General features: G+C 39.9%; 1 protein-coding gene across 4 annotated transcripts in view; it reads left to right on the forward strand.

The window, feature by feature from the left end:
• LOC309541330 (MAX gene-associated protein-like) overlaps positions 1–7,021 on the forward strand; it is a 41,997-nt gene extending 34,976 nt beyond the window's left edge. For all 4 annotated transcript variants that reach the window (XM_082239101.1, XM_082239098.1, XM_082239099.1 and 1 more), the window contains exons 21-25: positions 151–262; positions 546–785; positions 1,231–1,401; positions 1,795–1,947; positions 3,552–7,021. In XM_082239101.1, coding sequence (XP_082095227.1) covers positions 151–262; positions 546–785; positions 1,231–1,401; positions 1,795–1,947; positions 3,552–4,771 — 1,896 coding nt within the window. In that variant the 3' untranslated portion in view covers positions 4,772–7,021. The remainder of the gene's footprint in view (positions 1–150; positions 263–545; positions 786–1,230; positions 1,402–1,794; positions 1,948–3,551) is intronic.
• The last annotated feature ends 11,338 nt before the right edge of the window (positions 7,022–18,359 follow it).

The following is an 18,359-nucleotide window of genomic DNA, read 5'->3' on the forward strand; positions in this document are numbered from 1 at the left end:
TCAGAATGTAGCAGAAACAGTTTGCAGTTTTTTTGTTTAACTTTTCACCAATCTCTCTTCCACATAAGTAGGAAGAAAGAGAAGCTGCCTTTATTTACTTTTAGGTATATTCTACTGGAATCTAAAAGTGGGTCCTTGGTCCTTTTTCAGGCCTTGGAAGAGATACAGGGGCTAACAGATCAAGCAGACAAACTCTTGGGTCAGAAAAACTTGTTGATGCGCAAGCAGGACACCTTGATTCGTAAAGTATCTGCCCTTTCAGGTGAGTTGACATTAAAGAGAAAGCCGTAAAACCTGAAGAGAGCCTCTGGGATATGGGGGGGGGGGGATCCTGGGATTGTTCCAAGAGCTACTATTTCAAATACATGAAAGGTACTAAGTTGCTGAAGTTTTTTACTCCATGGAAATTAAACCCCAAGAGCTGTAAAGTTGTCTAGGTTTGTCAAGTAATGTTGTGTAAGTTTTGTGCTATGAAACACTGCATGTTTAATTTCGGGAAGTATGCTAGATATGAGGGAGAACTTGACTACTCCTTTCCTCTGTAGGCAAGACACAGGAAGTAGTCTTGAAGAAGCTAGAATACATTTATGCAAAACAGAAAGCGGTAGAAGCACAAAAGAAGCAGCAGCAAGCAGAACCTATGGATGTGGTTGAAACTCTGGAGACTGCTAAGCCCTCAGTGGAAAACAGCCCCTCTTCTCTCTTTAAAGAGATGAAACCAGCAGCCTTGTCCAGCAAGCATACAAAACCATTGATACTTTCCAGGAAAGGAAGCTGTGCCACAGGTAAGCTAAGTGAACATTGATTAGTTGAATATCACACAAATGGGAATCTAAGCAAAAGGGTATTCTTGGAAGCATTGTATCTGCAAGTCTCACGTAGCCTGCTATATTATGCATAGTCCAAGTTTTTTTTTTAATTAAAACAAAAGTAAGGAGACTTACCAATAGAAAACATGTGATTCTCACATACCTCTAGTATATAGTTCAGCCTGTGTAAGACAGTACTTTGTTACTGCCATCTTATTTTAATATTTTCTGCTAAATTAATTTGTTTTCACATTTACTGCTTAAAACTTGCTGTGTGTTGTTAATTTTTTTGTATTGGTAACAGTGGGTTACATTTTTGAATGCCATGAGGTTGATTGGTGAAGTAAATATTGATATATATAACACTGCTTCACTTTTTACACTCTTATCTTCACACATCTTTCTTTTGACTTCCTTGTAGGGGACATACCCATGACATTAACAAATGCTAGCCTAGTAATGACAGCGAATGGCCAGGTGCTTGCATTCAAGAGTCCCTTGGTGCCAGGACAAGTTGCTGCCTTCCCTTCCACACTCCTGCAAACTGAACTCAAATCAGAGGCTGACAGCAGTAATGGGACAGGACAGCCAGGTAAGGGTCACAAAATGACTGAAAAATTAAAGCTGGATGCATGACTATTTCTGAATGGAACTTTTAAAAGCAAGCATACTTCATAAAAAGTGAAAAATATTTCTCTTATGTTGTCTCTTCCAATTTCCAGTCTTGATATTTTAAAAAATGTAATATTTATTTCTGTATCTATTCCTTAGAGAAGTAGATAATTGATTTTTGCTGAAGGAATATCAAGGAGATATTGATATACAAATAGTACAAGGAACCTTGTGGATGGTACCTGTTACTAGATGAGATGAAACAAAATGTTTATCTGAAACCATGTGTTTACCATAATAGCTACTCTGCTTAATATTTTTTTCCTTGATAGTACGAGTGAAAGTTAACTCACTGTTTCTCGCTTAATATAAGGTATTGCTTCTGTGATGATTCAGTTGCCAGGCTCAGCAGTACCAGTGGAAGTGAAAGGTATCCTTCCGAACTCCACAGTTCCCATTACCTTGTCTGCTGTAACCAGTAACTCACTCACTCCAGTTGCAGAAACAGCTCCAGAGCTCACTTCAGGTATAGTTGCATTAGTTTCTTACTAAATTTCTGGCACTGAAAAAATGAATTCTAACTGCAATAACTTACCGGCTTCCTCTTTCTCCCTATTGTATTTAATTGATTTATAAAAATATTTATATACTACCCTCTTTCAAAAGATCAGGGCAGTGTACAGCAACATAAAAAACCTTTAAAAGAAGCATAGAATGGTCACAAAAATGACTGGCTACTCAAGAGAAATGTGAACAACTACATAAGCCTGTCAGGATGTAATAAATATTACTGTCTCACCTCAACAGTCCTTTGTTGCCAAAAATGTACAGTTCAGACTTTTCCAGCACTGCCCACAAGACTCACAACATCTGCGATCACTGTAGCTAAAGAAGTTCATAGCATAGTGTATGTCTCCAGTCTCACAGGTGTTCCCATGCAAATGTGGCCTGTGCTGCTTTAAAATGTGGCTGCAGTAACAAAAACTTCATTATATTCACATGTACAGTGCTGGGGTAGGGGTGTATTTGGCAGTATAAAGATTACCTTATGAACAACTGGCATCCAGCACCTCTGAGGATGAGGCATGTATGCCTGGACCTATGAGTAGTTGTTGTCAGTGGCCCCAAGGTTTCCATAGTGTGAATTGCCCCAGAAATGATACAGGCAGCAGAGGATTGTTCCTGAAATTGACTTCTGCACCAGAGAATTAGAAAGTAGCTGATGTAACACAGCTTTTTAAATGGGTTCAGTGAAGAATCTGTGAAATGACACACCAGTTAGCTTAACATCTGCTCAGCTTAAATAGTGGAAATTATTATTAAATAGCTTTTTTTATAGGACTTCCTTACCCCAGTCCAGGGTCCTAATTTGTTGTCCCCCCCCCCCCCGCTCTACTTTTTGTCCACATGCCAGTCCACTGATTGGGACTGTAAAAAGAAAAAGGAGAAATAAAGTAGACACACACCCAGCCCCTCACCCTGAAAGGGATGCAAACCACTCTTTTGAGGGGACACTGCACATACATGAGTCTTGCATTCAAGGACAGCGGGTGGCCAAAGGTGAAAGTGACCCTCAGGCCAAATGTGGCTTGCCACCCTGATTCCTGCTGAAGGAAAATGTTTTTTACTACTTCTGCAAAAGGAAGTCCTGCCTCGCCCAGCTGTTGGAGTTCTTCAAGAGTATTGGTTATCAGGGTTATGGAAAGAGGGTAGTCCTCTTCTGAATCAGCAACTGCTTAAAGAGCAGGCGGCATAAATGGATAGTTTTTACGGAGAAGGGAAATCTTGGGATCCCCCAAGTAATACTTTGGTGTTTTTTAACTTCATAAATAATCTAGAGCAGTGGTTCCCAATTAGCTAAGTACTGCTGACCCCCTGTATTTCAAACGCCAACAAAATGGGTAGTCAACAAAATGGCAAATGAAGTTTATTATAAATAACTGTGAAGTGATGCGGATTGGGCAATCCCCCCCCCCCTAACTTCAGGGTATGTTAATAAGGCCTGAACAGATAGAGGCTAACAAGGAAGGAGATCTGTTGAAGTGATAAGTGGTTTACACTTGGAGAAGCCGTTTAGGACAAATCCTGTCTCCAGTATTCTAACAGGCCTTTCTTTGTTCTGGCTTACAGAAAGTGAAGACTCATTCATGATGCCAAGAATAGTAAATGTGACATCACTGGCTACTGAGGAAGATACAAATTTAAACCTGGATGCAAATAAGAATCCTGATGTAACCTTGGATACTGATTCCCAGACACCTGAGTCTTCCTTGCAGGTAGTATCACATAAAACTACTGATCTTCGGTCACCAGAAAAAGCAGAACCTTCTTCTGTAAAAGGGAGAGGCACTACTGGAGCAGTACATGATTCTCTTAAGCGAAAAGAGAATTTCCCACAAATAACAAACATCTCTAGTTTGAAGGCATCCCCAGAACCATTTGCAACAAAGCCTGAAGAGTTAGCCGGAAATCAGGCAAGGTTAAAACAGATGAACAAGGGAAGTGATGGACAAAAATCAAAAGAATCTTCATTTCAAAAGCTGCAAATTAATGAACCCAATGACTCTGGGATAGAAACGGAGCTGCAAAAAGTAGCCTCTGCAATACATGAACCAGCCCTGGATGCAAGTGACTTAATGGGCATAGAGGAGACTGATGACACAGATGAAACCCTCACCTCCCTGCTGAATGAAATTGCATTTCTCAATCAGCAGTTGAATGACGATGCTTCAGACATATCAGAACTCCCCAACTCCCTGAGCTCTGGCTTTTCTCTAGGAGATATGGAAAGTCGCAGGCAATCAACTACTGCAGAAGGCTCTCCCTTTCCATTTGGTGCCATGAGTGGGAGCTTTAAGGACCTTTCTATAGTTCAAGAGAGCAGTGATTCCATAACTCCTCTTTTGCTTCACTTGGCTGATGATGATCTACCTGATGGCAACAAGAACTCGGGAGATCCTTCGTCTGATTCTGATGCTTTAAAAATCATGTTAGGATCTGAAGTAAAGGACCCAAATCCTGATCACTCGGCGGCAAATAGTTGTGGAAGTGGAAAAACTGAGCAATCTGTGGCAAAGACAAGAAGTGTGTCACCTCCCATTCTGCAGATGAAAACTAACCTGGAAGCTGGCAAAGCTGACATGGCATGGAGGCCTATGCCCAAACTGGCACCACTTGGATTAAAAGCTGCTAACTTTCCATTAGAATCAGAGGGACAGAATACTAAGGTGATGCCTTCATTGGCACCCGTTGCTTCAAAAGAGATAAAAACTGCACAGCCAGTGACTAGTCCAAGTCAGGACGGTAATGAAACACTCACTTTAGCACCTGAGGCTGCAGAATCAAAATAGTATTGTGGCTTTACCTTCAGGTGCTTTTTGGTAATAATGTTTGATTTTTCAGAGGCTTTCATAGTTAATCAGAACTTCAATTATGACACATCTCCAACATCTAGATTCTTAGGTTGCATGTGCCAGCGTGCATGTAATATATGAGGCTAGGTGTTTGAACTTGGTTGGTAAAAGATGACATTCAATCAAGAGTAAGAGACTAGTCAGATAAATTATGCCCTTTTCTGACAGTCACAGAAAGCATCCATTTGAGATATTTTCAAACATTTTTAGCATTTCAGAAAAATTATTCAGGACTGTGAATAGCTTATATACATATATCTTAACATATTACTCAAGGGCCTCATACAAGCATTTGAGGCACAAGATGTATTTTTTCCTCTAATATCTATAAATTGAATAGTTTGGGGGCTTCGCTTTTAACCTAGTGAATGTGAAAGGATTTCATACTATAAAATGATCGTATATTTTTGTACACAGGCTTTTTTTGTAAATACATAAAATAATGACATTTCATATATATCAAAAAGTTAATGATTATTTCTAATGATTGTAAATAAGAAATTTTGAGAACTAACGTGGCGTCTGAGTGCTCTGAACAGGTCAATCACTGTTAAATCTGAAAATTGCTGCATTTTTCTTGTCTTGAATAATTGTACAAAGCAATGTAGATCTGTGTTCCAGCTATCCTGGCAGAAAGTATTAAGGCTTCCCACTCCCTGTTGTGATTTACTCATATTTGAAGCTCCTATCTCCAGGCTCAACCAGCTGGCAATAGGCAGTCTTCTGCATACATGCTAAAAGTAGTACACAAGGTCCAGTTTGCTCATACAGGAAAGTGTCCTGCACTATACATTAAGCCCCTCCCACTCTCCATCTGTGTGTAGGTTAGGTATATTGGGATGGACTTGCACATGATGGGTAGTTTCATTATTATTTCTCATGATGTTGATTAGATATACTGTGTAGCCACTGAAACTCCCAATTTAAAGTAAAAAAAACAGCACAGGGAAACCAGGATTTATTCTCTTGCCTGGTTCAGTTTTTCACAGAAAATTGCAGCCAAATGCTTTTACCTGCACTAGGGAAAGATACAGATATTAATATATTTTTCTTAATGGGGCTAAAAGCAGCTTGGGGTAAGATAGAGGATACAAAATGAGAAATGGTTAAGACATGCTCTCCCTCCATGCCAGACCTTCACTTTGAAATGTAGCCTTAGCAATGTGCTTTACATTTGCTTTGCTTTGTTATTCTACAAAGTAAAAGTTCTTGATGGGGATGCAGGCTCTGTCAATGTAATGGAGGAAGCAATCCAGTATCTTCTGTAGTCTTCAGTCTTTTTGTAAGTTCTCATTTCTTGCATGCTTCATGATGTTCATTCACTGCCTTAGGATTTGGAAGGGAACTTAGCATGGTAATCCTAACCTGCTTGGTTAAAATCTATTCCAGCACTTCTGTGTTAGAGATCAAAATTAGTTCAGTTGGCTAATTTCCCATTTTGTCTGCACTGACACCACCAGTATGCTAGAAACTCCACTTCTCATTGGGGCACTTTTTCCTCAATTTTTCTGCTTCTTCCCTCAGCCCTTTTTGGCTACCATCTATTTGTATCAAGCTATTTTCAAAATCCAGATAGGGGTCTGACAGAAAAATATACCACTAAAGACATCTTACTTTTTGACAAAACGGCTGGTTTGGAGGGACTGTATGTATGCATTGTAATTTAACAATAGGCATCGAAGAATTAGAGGGAAAACTCTGCGTAAGTCATCAGCAAGGATCTTCAAAGTACTGAATACCTTATCTCTTTCCTCTCATCCTCCATATATGTGTTTGGCCCCAAGGCAAATCCAAGTACATCCTAAAACAGTTCTATGAGTTTTGTTTCAAATATAGTCTAGAAAATTATGTATGGGGATTTTTGTAAATAATATTTCAAGATTATGAATTTCATAGAGAGTGTTTTGTAATCGAGAGAACAACTGAAACCCTGAAATGAAATGGGCACATTTTCATTTGACCAAGATTTCTGGATATTTGACTTTTAATACATCTGTAAATAGGCTGAAATGTTTTTTTAAAAAAAATGTATAAAGAAATGCCAGATTTCATTTTTACTGTACATTCTCTCTTTTTCTGAATTTTTCCCAAAACTGGTATTTTTGTAAACATTTAACCACAGAGCCTATCTCAGTAGCTATAAAATGGAGAATGTGTAATATTAAAATAAATAGTCTTCAGCTAAAAGCTGGCCATGAACCATTATTTCTCTGAAAGAAGGCATATGAAAAATGTTTATTGGGTACAAGTTACATCACACATTCCTTGTAGTAATGGTTATAAAATGTAAGTCTTGCTCTGTTGAATAGGAAGGAAACAGTCTGAATAGGAAATAGGCATTAATGAGTTACATAAATGTTTAATGACCAGGGAAGATAGTTCTGGAAGAGGAGGAGCTAAATAGCAGTTAGGCACTCCGCTGACTCATTTGGGACCATGTTGTGTCTACTGTAGCCTAGTGAAGTGGCTGCAAATCGGTAAAAGTTCTAGAAGAGGGAGGTTGTTATGATACACACCACCCTCTTTGGCAGAACTGTACCTTTTCCCTTGCTAAATAGTTCATGGATGGGACTCCCTGAGAATGTGGATTTCCAAGACCATGGTGGGGTCTTGGTGGGGAAGATGGGATACTGGCATTCTGCCTTGACTCTGCATTTTCCAACTTTCAGGTAGCAAGAATAAGGTAGAATTGTGTCCTATCAGTAATGGATACCTTTGGGCGAAACAAAAAAATCAAGTCCGCGTCGTAATGGAAGGGCTAACACTCCCATAGAGCAACTTTGACAGGCAACTGTCAACTCCCATCTTTTTTGGAGTTCTTGTGTAGTACCCACTGCCATGACTTACCAGTAATTTGCACCGTGGGTACTGCTTCCTTCTTATTAAGAGCTCAGAATGTCCTGGAACTTGCATTTGCATGAGAGTGCTGGTTGATAGATCCAGAGGTATTTTAAACAACTATACACACAAGGGCCACAGAAAGAACATAGACCGATTTCTGAAGACAAATGGATTACAAAAAATCTCTCAAGAAAGTAAATTAATGTTGAATTATAAAATAACTGAACAGGAAGTAGAAGGTGCCATCCAAAACATGCAATTGGGCAAATCTCCAGGACCGGATGGGCTGACTTCTAGATATTATAGATCCTTGAAAGAGTGGTTAATACAGCCTTTAAAGGAAGTCTGCAATGAAATATTGGAAGGGAAAAGGGCACCAGAGTCCTGGAAGTGTACATTACACTTATACCGAAAACAGACTGAAAAGACTCAGCTTAAGAACTACTGCCCCATATCATTACTTAATGTGGATTACAAAATCTTTGCAGACATTTTGGCCAAGAGATTGAAAAAAAGTGTTGATGGAAGAGATTCATAAAGACCAAGCGGGCTTTCTCCCGGGAAGACACTTGTCTGACAATTTGAGGAATATAATTGATATTTTGGAAAAACTAGAAGTGAACATAAATACTAAAGCAGTTTTGATATTTGTGGACGCGGAGAAAGCTTTTGATAATATCTCTTGGAGTTTTATGAAGAAGAACCTACAGGGGATGGGGGTAGGCCAAGGTTTTGAAAACGGTATAAGTGCAATTTATTCGGAACAAAAGGCTAAACTAATTGTAAATAATGTGGTGACGGAAGAATTTAAGATAGAAAAAGGGACAAGACAAGGTTGCCCAATTTCCCCATTGCTTTTTATATCGGTCCTGGAGGTTTTGCTGAACATGATTAGAAGGGACCAGCGGGTTAAAGGTATACAGGTCGGAGCTAAACAGTACAAACTGAGAGCATTTGCAGATGACTTAGTATTGACGCTACAGGAGCCAGAATCTAGTACTCAAAGGGTTTTAGAATTAATTCAAGAATTTGGTCAGGTGGCAGGATTTAAACTGAGTAAGTTAAAAACCAAGGTTTTAGAGAAAAATTTAACACTGATTGAGAGAGAGAGGTTTCAGAATGAGACAGGCTTGACAGTGGTTAAGAAAGTGAAATACCTGGGGATTAATATGACAGCCAAAAATGGGAACTTATTTAAAGACAATTATGAAAAATGTTGGACGGAAGTGAAAAAAGACTTAGAAATTTGGTCAAATTTGAAGCTTTCACTGCTAGGCCGTATTGCTGCGATAAAAATGAATGTATTGCCTAGAATGTTGTTTTTGTTTCAAACATTGCAAATTGTGGACAAGATGGACTGTTTCAAAAGTGGCAGAGAGATATTTCTAGATTTGTCTGGCAGGGCAAGAAGCCCAGAATAAAATTTAAGATATTAACTGATGCAAAGGAAAGGGGTGGATTTGCCCTGCCAGACTTTAAACTTTACTATGAATCAGCAGCTTTTTGCTGGTTGAAAGAATGGCTACTTCTTGAAAATACAGACATTTTGGATTTAGAAGGTTTTAACAACGTATTTGGATGGCATGCATATCTGTGGTATGATAAGGTCAAAGCACATAAAGCATTTAAAAATCATATTGTCAGGAAAGCACTGTTTAATGTTTGGATAAGATATAAGGATTTATTGGAAAATAAAACCCCAAGGTGGTTGTCACCGATGGAAGCGAAAGCTCTGAAAAGGCTCAATATGGAGGCCGAATGGCCAAAATATTGGGAAATTTTGGAACAAGATGGAGATAGACTGAAATTGCAGAGTTTTGAAAAATTAAAAAACAAAGTGCGAGATTAGCTTCATTATTATCAGATAATGGAGGCATATAATCTGGACAAGAAAATTGGCTTCCAGGTGGAAAAATCAAAATTGGAAACAGAACTGTTAGAACCCAAAACTAAGAATCTGTCAAGAATGTATAACTTGCTGTTGAAATGGAATACTCAGGATGAAACGGTGAAATCGGCTATGATTAAATGGGCACAAGATGTTGGACATAACATAATGATGGCTGACTGGGAACAGTTATGGACCACAGGTACGAAGTTTACGGCATGTAATGCCTTAAGAGAGAATATTATGAAAATGGTATACAGGTGGTACATGACCCCAGTCAAGCTTGCAAAAATCTATCATTTGCCCAATAATAAATGTTGGAAATGTAAAGAAACTGAAGGTACATTCTTTCACCTTTGGTGGACGTGCCCAAGGATTAAGGCTTTCTGGAAGATGATCTATAATGAATTGAAAAAAGGTATTTAAATATACCTTCTTGAAGAAACCAGAGGCCTTTCTCCTGGGCATAGTTGGCCAATTGGTGCCAAAGAAGGACAGAACTTTTTTTATGTATGCCACAACAGCAGCAAGAATACTTATTGCAAAGTACTGGAAGACACAAGAGCTACCCACTCTGGAAGAATGACAGATGAAGGTGATGGACTATATAGAACTGGCAGAAATGACTGGCAGAATCCGAGACCAGGGAGAAGAGTCAGTGGAAGAAGATTGGAAGAAATTTAAAGACTATCTACAGAAATATTGTAAAATTGATGAATGTTAGAATGATGTTGGATAGAAATTAAGCGGTTTTCAGCTGTAATATTATAAGGGAATATGAAAAATGGATTTTTTAGGTAAAAACTTCATGTCATAATATTTTAAAATTAAAGACTAGGATAAACAAAGAGGGTAGAGATTTGCTGAACCAACAAACCGAATTGGAATACAAAAAAGGGAGGTGTGAGGAGGTCCGGGAAATAAGCTAATGAAAAATAAGCAATGGAAAGATGGAGTTGATTTTAACCATTTTTTTTATATATATATAAATTTTTTATTGCGTTTCTTTCCATAGGTTCACAAATTCAGTTACAAAGCAGAAAACAAGAAACAGTTTTTTTAAAAAATAAAGAAGAATAAAGAAAAAGAAAAAGTTAAATATGTTTCAAATCATCTTTCTATAGGTTACCTTCCAATGGACCTCCTCACGTCCTCCCAACATTGCGTTCTTTAAACTAACAATATCAGCAATTTATTACCTTATTTCACCACTTACTGTACCTTTCAATTTATTATGTTACCAATTTCAAAAATTGTAATTCAATTTTAATACCTTTATAATAAACATAATATATTTGTTTCAAATTTGTCTCCTTTTTTTGTCATAACTTACTTTATCATTTACCTAATCAAGTTGCAGAAGCGTAACATTTCCTAATTAAGATTTTCAAAGCATTACAAAATAAAAAGGAAAAAAGGAAAAAATACAAAATTTTTTAAAAAAAGATTTTAACCATTTTTTAAAAATTTTGTATTTTTTCCTTTTTATTTTGTAATGCTTTGAAAATCTTAATAAATATCTTATAAAAAAGAGAGAGAGAGAGCTGGTTGATAGCCTCACTTATACAGAACTTAACAAGGCAATGACTGCAGCATGGAACCTCTAAGACAGTGGTGGCCAAACTTGGCCCTCCAGCTGTTTTGGACTACAACTCCCATCATCCCTAGCTAACATGACCTGTGGTTAGGGATTATGGGAATTGTAGTCCCAGAACAGCTGGAGGGCCAAGTTTGGCCACCACTGCTCTAAGACAACTTGGAGTGGTTGTGCTGCTGGAAGAGTGTCCAGTTTCTGGAAGGAGCCAGTTTCTGAAGTCACCCTTATTTTTGTATAATCAGTGATTGCCAACTTGACTTACATTTTCAATTTAAGAGAAAGCCCCTTCGTTTTGCTATTTATTATTTAGACATGATTCTATAAATATATTCATTAGCAGCATTAGAAAGATGCTGTTGACTAACAACCATGAACATCTAATCTTTACCCCAATCTACCTCCCATGAACCTTAGGCAGCATACATGATTCCCCTCCCTGCTTTATTCTCACAACAGCCATGTGGAGTGGATTGGTGATGAGAGAATAACTGACCCAAGGTGACCCAGTGAGCGTCATAACATAAACCTCTGCCGGAGTGAGGGTTGCAAGGGCTGAAAATTGTCCACATTGTTCTCAAAGTCTGCCACCAGGTGATGCCAATTGCTTTAGATTGGCGTGCAGTCCATATCAATGCACTATATCTGTTCTCCGTTGCTCAACACACACAAACAGCTTTGGGCACTAAATGTTTGTAAATGAGGCATACAGATCAACTAGTCTAATCCCCTTTGCATACAGATGCCATTGGGCTACCTCAGAGTTTGCAAGGGATCTGCTCATTTTATAGGGATTTCAGTTTTGCAGGTCCTATTCATATAATTCTGGCTTAATTCCAAGCCCTTTAACTATAAGGCAGCTCAACCTGTGTGGCTGCAGTCCTAACACCAGTCATGACTGGTGCCCATCCGGACTGGCAGGACAGAAGGCAGGGCGATCAAAGTAGGACTGAAAGAGTGATGAATATTTTTGTAAGAAATAATATTGGGAAGCACTATTTCTCTGACATTTCCCATCATGGTCTGAAAGCTGAATCTCATGTGTGGTGAAGGATGTATAAAACTCACAATGGATTAAGGGCTATCATGGGTTTGGTTTCAAGTGCTTTTGTATGGACACAGCTTTCTCCTGAGGTAACATGAAGTGTCTCTAAGAATCAGTTGCTCTGTTCATTGGTGTGAGCTAGAATGTGACCTGTAGGCCAGTCAGGCTAGGAATTTCACTGAAATGATTCATCTGGGTTGCTGTTTTGCTTGCAGGAAGATGAAGGAGGGAGAAGAGAGCTTCTGCATCATAAACACAGCTTGTAAGGCAGCATGCTATCAGTCAACCCACTTTTTGAAGGTTGATGTACTGACTCACAATATGGGCTTGTAGTGAAATACTTAAGCTACTGCTTCACCATGAACAAAATGAGCTTCAACCTACTTCCCAGAATGCAGAATTGTGGCAGATCCAATTTATCACATTCTACTGTTAAAGCAGTAAAAGAAGCTGAAATGTGCATCAGTTATATATTGTTGCAGGTTTGGGTCAGTCTGCATCATGCCCTGTGTCCCTTCTAATTATTGAGTTCCTGTATCTCTGGGGATGGGACATGGGTGGTGCTGTGGGGGGACACGGGTGGCGTTGTGGGTTAAACCACAGAGCCTAGGACTTGATGATCAGAAGGTTGGCAGTTCAAATCCCCGCGACGGGGTGAGCTCCCATTGCTTGGTCCCAGCTCCTGCCAACCTAGCAGTTCGAAAGCACGTCAAAGTGCAAGTAGATAAATAGGTACCGCTCCGGCTCCCTCGGCCAATAAAGCGAGATGAGCGCCGCAACCCCGGAGTCGGTCACAACTGGACCTAATGGTCAGGGGTCCCTTTACCTTTACTATCTCTGGGGATAGAGGTATGAGAGCAAGCTGTCACAACTAGTCACTTTAGACAGTTGCAATACAGTGGTCTTAGCTGGCCACTTAAACACCATGATTAGCACAACCAACAAAGTTGCTGTGTACCATAGGGCAAATGGGTGGGATTTTCCTCTCGCCTGGCTGGTGGTTAGAAAGACAGTGGTCAGAGTTGTATGAGAGAGCTGAGCAGTAATAAAGCAGGCTGAGAAGCTGAATACAGACCAGTGCTTGATTTGCGCTGGAACCCAAGGCTGTGGCTAATGGAGAAGCAAGATCTGTTGGGGTGTTAATGTGGGATGGGTTTTAATGAAAAGGAGAGGATATAGTAATTCAGTTTATCCCTCCAGGCCCCCATGTGTGTAGGTAGAACAGAATTTCAAAATCCCATCATCGGCAGCCAATTTAAAAGCATAGGAATGAGGCTGTAAACCCCTGTTTTTGAGCAAGTCCAGCTGCAAAGTAAGCTGGCTTCCTCCTCCTTACCCCGCTTAACAAAAAATCAGGCAACAACTTTAAGATATACTTGCTTTATTATCCAAAATGATTTATTTACAGTATAACCAGCTTCAGGCAAGTGTCTAAAGCTCGAGCAAGCAGAGGCATGTCTGCATACAACTCTGATCAACAGAAGAGAGAGGAACAGGAGGTCTTATATGCTTCTTCCTCTCCAGGAGAGGAGGGGAATATGACGTCACACAGAGCCCTCTCTACCAATTGTATTTCTATGGTCTGAGTATTTGATTATCAGCAATACAGCTCCGTGGCATTAGCTGCTTCTCAGGCAAACTAGCAAGCATATGCATTTGTTAGGTTTGGCTGCTAATCTCCCACCGTGAACCCCTCTGCCTTAGACTCAGGTTGTATATATGTGTAAATAAACCATATATCCTAAAGAGACCACAGTCTCCACTGGCCCTCATTCCAAGGAAACTGAACCCTGGGTAAGTGCCTGGAATCTCTCACCTTTCAAAGACCGGGGTGGCATACAACCAAGAACTATCCAGCAGTCACAGAAGCTCTGTCATTTATTGGCTGAGGGGACACGGGTGGCGCTGTGGTCTAAACCACTGAGCCTCTTGGGTTTGCTGGTCATAAGGTCGGCAGTTTGAATCCAGGATGAGATCCCGTTGATTTGTCCCAGCTCCCGCCAACCTAGCAGTTTGAAAGCATACCAGTGCAAGTAGATAAACAGGTACCACTGTGGCGGGAAGGTAAATGATGTTTCTGTGCGCTCTGGCACTCGTCATGGTGTTCTGTGTGCCAGAAGCCATTTAGTCATGCTGGCCACATGACCAGGAAAAGCTGTCTGCGGACAAACACCTGCTCCCTCGGCCTGAAAGCGGAAATGAGTGCTGCACCCCATAGTCAAATTCTACTGGACTTAACTGTCCAGGGGTCCTTTACTTTTTAATAAGGACTGTGAGAGTTGTCTTGGGTGCCTGCGGTTTACAAATAAATAAGCATACAGTAGCTTTCCCCCAGCTGGTAACCTCAGATGTTTTGGACTAATACTCCTATCCTCCCTGACCATTAGCCATGCTGGGGCTGATGGAAACTGTAGCCCATAACAGCTTGGAGAAGGCTGGCCTACAACAGAGAGATAAACAAGGTCATTCTAAATGGATATTAGCTGACAATCCTCATTGGCTTGTATGCAAAACTCTCTTGAAATCATTATTCTTTCTGACATAATATTTGCTTTTATGGTTTTATTTCTGTAACAACAAAAAGAAATATTGCATAAGGTCAGTGTGTTCTCATATTTATATCTGGCCTTTATCTCCTCCCCACACGCTTAAAAAAAAAGCAGTTCCTCGTGTCCATTTATATTCTAGGGTTGCATTCTACTGTAATTCTTTTCATCTGTCAAATGAACCGTTTTTTCCTATTCTCGTGGCTTGAAGAAATGTTACTTTGGGCTGTTCTGCCTTGTTGAATGTTATCACTATCTGTTTAGGATATTATAGCTGGTTCAGCTCCCTGGCATCTAGAAAATTTCTTTGGATGAGCTAAGAATCATTCTACAGATTCTTGCATTGCCTACTTTGGAGAATTTCACAACAGCATCATATGAGCAGGCAGATTCTATTCCTTTGTCTTCGCTTGTGTAGTAGAAATACAGTGGTACCTTGGTTTATGAACTTAATCCTTTCCGGAAGTCTGTTATTAAACCAAAGCCGTTCTTAAACTGAGGCACGCTTTCCCTAATGAGGCCTCCCACTGCTGGTGCCCTTCCACTGTTTGGCTTCCGTTCATAGACCGAGGTAAAGTTCACTAACCAAAACAGTACTTCCGGTTTTGCGGAGTTCTTATACCAAATAGTTCGTAAACAGGTCTGTTCTTAAACCGAGGTATATGGTTTGATTGGTCCCAAAGAGTAAGTAGGCAATTATATTTATTATTGTTGTTGGAGTTTGGTACAGAGTGCAGAAATAAATAGTCTGGTAAGACTGCTAGTTGAAAGAACAAAGAAACTGAAGTTTTTTTTAAAAAAAACAACCAAACAAACCCAAAAACTAACAATGTAACACAAGATGTTTCATCATGGTCAAGATTCTCTCCCCCCTCCCCTTTTTTTTAAGAAACATGAATTTGGAGCATAATATCCACCTGTGAGTACCATAGAGGTTGTGACTTTAAAATATTTAAGGGATAGAAGAGATCATACAATTATACATACACACACAATGAGAAGACGGTAAACTGCTGCTTATGGTTAGCAGAGGTGACAACATGCATGGCTTCATCTCTTTCATTTCTTCTTTTACACTAAGCCATAATAAGCCAAAGGTGTGTGCTGCCGGATATCCTTTGGCCTTAGGCATGATGTGACTCACAGGCTGAAGTGTGAATTTCTGCAGTGTGTCCATTTAATGAAATGTAGCCAGCGTGACAGCATTCATAGGTATACTTCAAGGGGTGGGTGCTGGTTTAGCTTTTAAAAAATAAAAAAATAAAATTACAGCTTTTACTCACAACAAGGTGCCATGTGTTTTGCTGTGTGCGTGTACAAAAGAGTCCCTGAATTTATAAGAGGTCTAGCAAAATACACTAGGGAGTGTTTTAAGGGATAGTTGCATATATAGGAATTTTGGCTCAAGGAGTTCAACCAGATGGTCTACATAATAGTATGAGATGTTTTCCAAGTGCCTGGCTTTGGCTTATCTGCAGGTGTGGCTCACCCATATCTCACGCATTCCACAATTTTCACGTTGGCTGCATATCATAGCAAAGTGTTCTTCAAACTTAGGTGCCCAGATGTTGGAATACAACTATAACCCTTGACCATTGCCTAAAGTGGGGGTGATGGGAGTTGGAGCCCCAAGAGGTTTAAACTGTTTTTAAAAGAAGTTTAAATTGTATTAGTATTTGCCACCCTAGGCTCCTTTGAAATAAGGTGTGGGGCAGAAATCGAATAAATAAAACAATAAATACTATACTACGCTAAAAAGTATCACATTGAATTTGGCTTGGTAATGAAATTGGCAGCCAAATCTTTGGGCAGAGGTGTAATATTTCATTCCTGTCAGCAACTGTGCTGCAACATTCTGTAGTGACAAAAAGAACCTGGTGGATCAGGGCAATGGTCCATCGCGTCCGGCATCCCGTTCCCACAGAAGCTAGTCAGAGGCCTCTGGAAAACCCGCAAGCAGAATTCAAGCACAGAAACACTCTCCCCTCCTGTAGTTTCCAGCTACTGGTATTCAGTTGCTGCCTCCAACCATGCCTCCTCCACGAATTTATTTATTTATTTATTTATAATCACTTTTATTGATTTTCCAATAAAAAACATCCAATTAATATATCAAATCATAATACTCCTGATAAAAAGACAGTTGGAAAAATATATACTAACAAAGCTGTATTCGATAGATGAAAGTAGGTGATGTTTGACATGATTGAGAATCGTGGACTCAGGGACGGAGAATTATAAAATGTCAAAATCAAGATGTGGAAAATATGGAAACAACAAGGAGAGGCAGGACTGATATGTGGAGATATGCTTCAGAGATCCAGACTGTGGGGAGCTCCGAAAAATTAATAATTATAATTTGGACTATAATTTGGGTTTTTTTAATTTTAGTTTTTTATTTTAATTGGATAATTTATTTATTAATCCTCTTGCAAAGCCATAATAAATTGGCAGCCATGACTCCCTCAGGAGTGAGTTCCACAGTTTAACTCTGTCCTGTGCAAGGAAGTTCATGCAGGTCCTGCTTTCTGAACGCTGTGGGTTCCCATGAAATTGTTTGGTAGCTGAGAGTTTGTATCACGAGCTGACAATTCTGATTTTTTCCCCCATGGGAACATTTTAAATCTGTGAGTGGTCCAATCTCTCCTTTCTCTAGTGCTTCCCGACATGGCTACAGCCAACCAACAAAAGAGAGAAAGGAAAAACTAATTTGTCCAATCTCCTTCTCTCCCTAGTTTCTGCCCCCAAATGGCTGCCACCTACCAGGAAAGCACAAGCAAATAAGGAAGCAGGCAAACTCCAGCTATTCGGATATCTGAATCTGTGGTGTGTATAGTAAGATTTGGGTACTAATTCCTTGTATTCAGATAAATGAATGAATGAATGAATGAATGAATGAATGTAGAGCAAGCATTTGAAAAGTGGGGCATGTGTGTACTTTCTCTTCATTTACCTTTTTTTATTTAGTTTCTGGACCAACCATAAGGAAAGGCCAAAATAGAGTACATTGCAGCAATCCAATATTAAAATTACCAAAGCCTGGACTCCTGTGGTTAAGCCATCCCAGTCTAAGGGAAAGCCACAGCTGTAATAGCAGCCAAAGTCGGTAAAAGGCATTCCTAGCTACTGTGGACACCTGGGCCTCTGGTGCCAAAGCACATAGGGGCAGCCACTTTCTTCTCCTATGAGGTAGTGGCGCATCATAACATACTGCACGCCCAGGTTTTTTTTAGTGATAACCTTTCAGGGAGTGTGGCAAGCACTGCACTTTCTAACTGCTCTCTCTCTCTCTCCCCCATACCCACACCCACCATGTTTACTCAGAAGGAAGCCTCGCCAAGTTCAGTGGAACGTTCTTCCAAAAAAAGCCAGCGCTGGGATTAGAACCTTTGTCAGGACTTGGCCTAAAGCATTAAAATGAACAAGCCAACCTGCACCTCTATCACAAACAAACTAACAGGTTCTGTTGATTACAAAGGTGTGGATCAGTATGTTCCCATCCTTTGTGAAGCTTTTCAGCCGCAGGCCTCACTTGGGAATTACAACTGTTTCTCCCCTGGGCTTCCAGGTGCATGTTCCCTTATCCAAGGACCCAACCCAGCTAGTTAGAA

The sequence above is a fragment of the Podarcis vaucheri genome, assembly GCF_965113315.1.
Source record: "Podarcis vaucheri genome assembly, chromosome: 1".
Classification (NCBI taxonomy): domain Eukaryota; kingdom Metazoa; phylum Chordata; class Lepidosauria; order Squamata; family Lacertidae; genus Podarcis; species Podarcis vaucheri.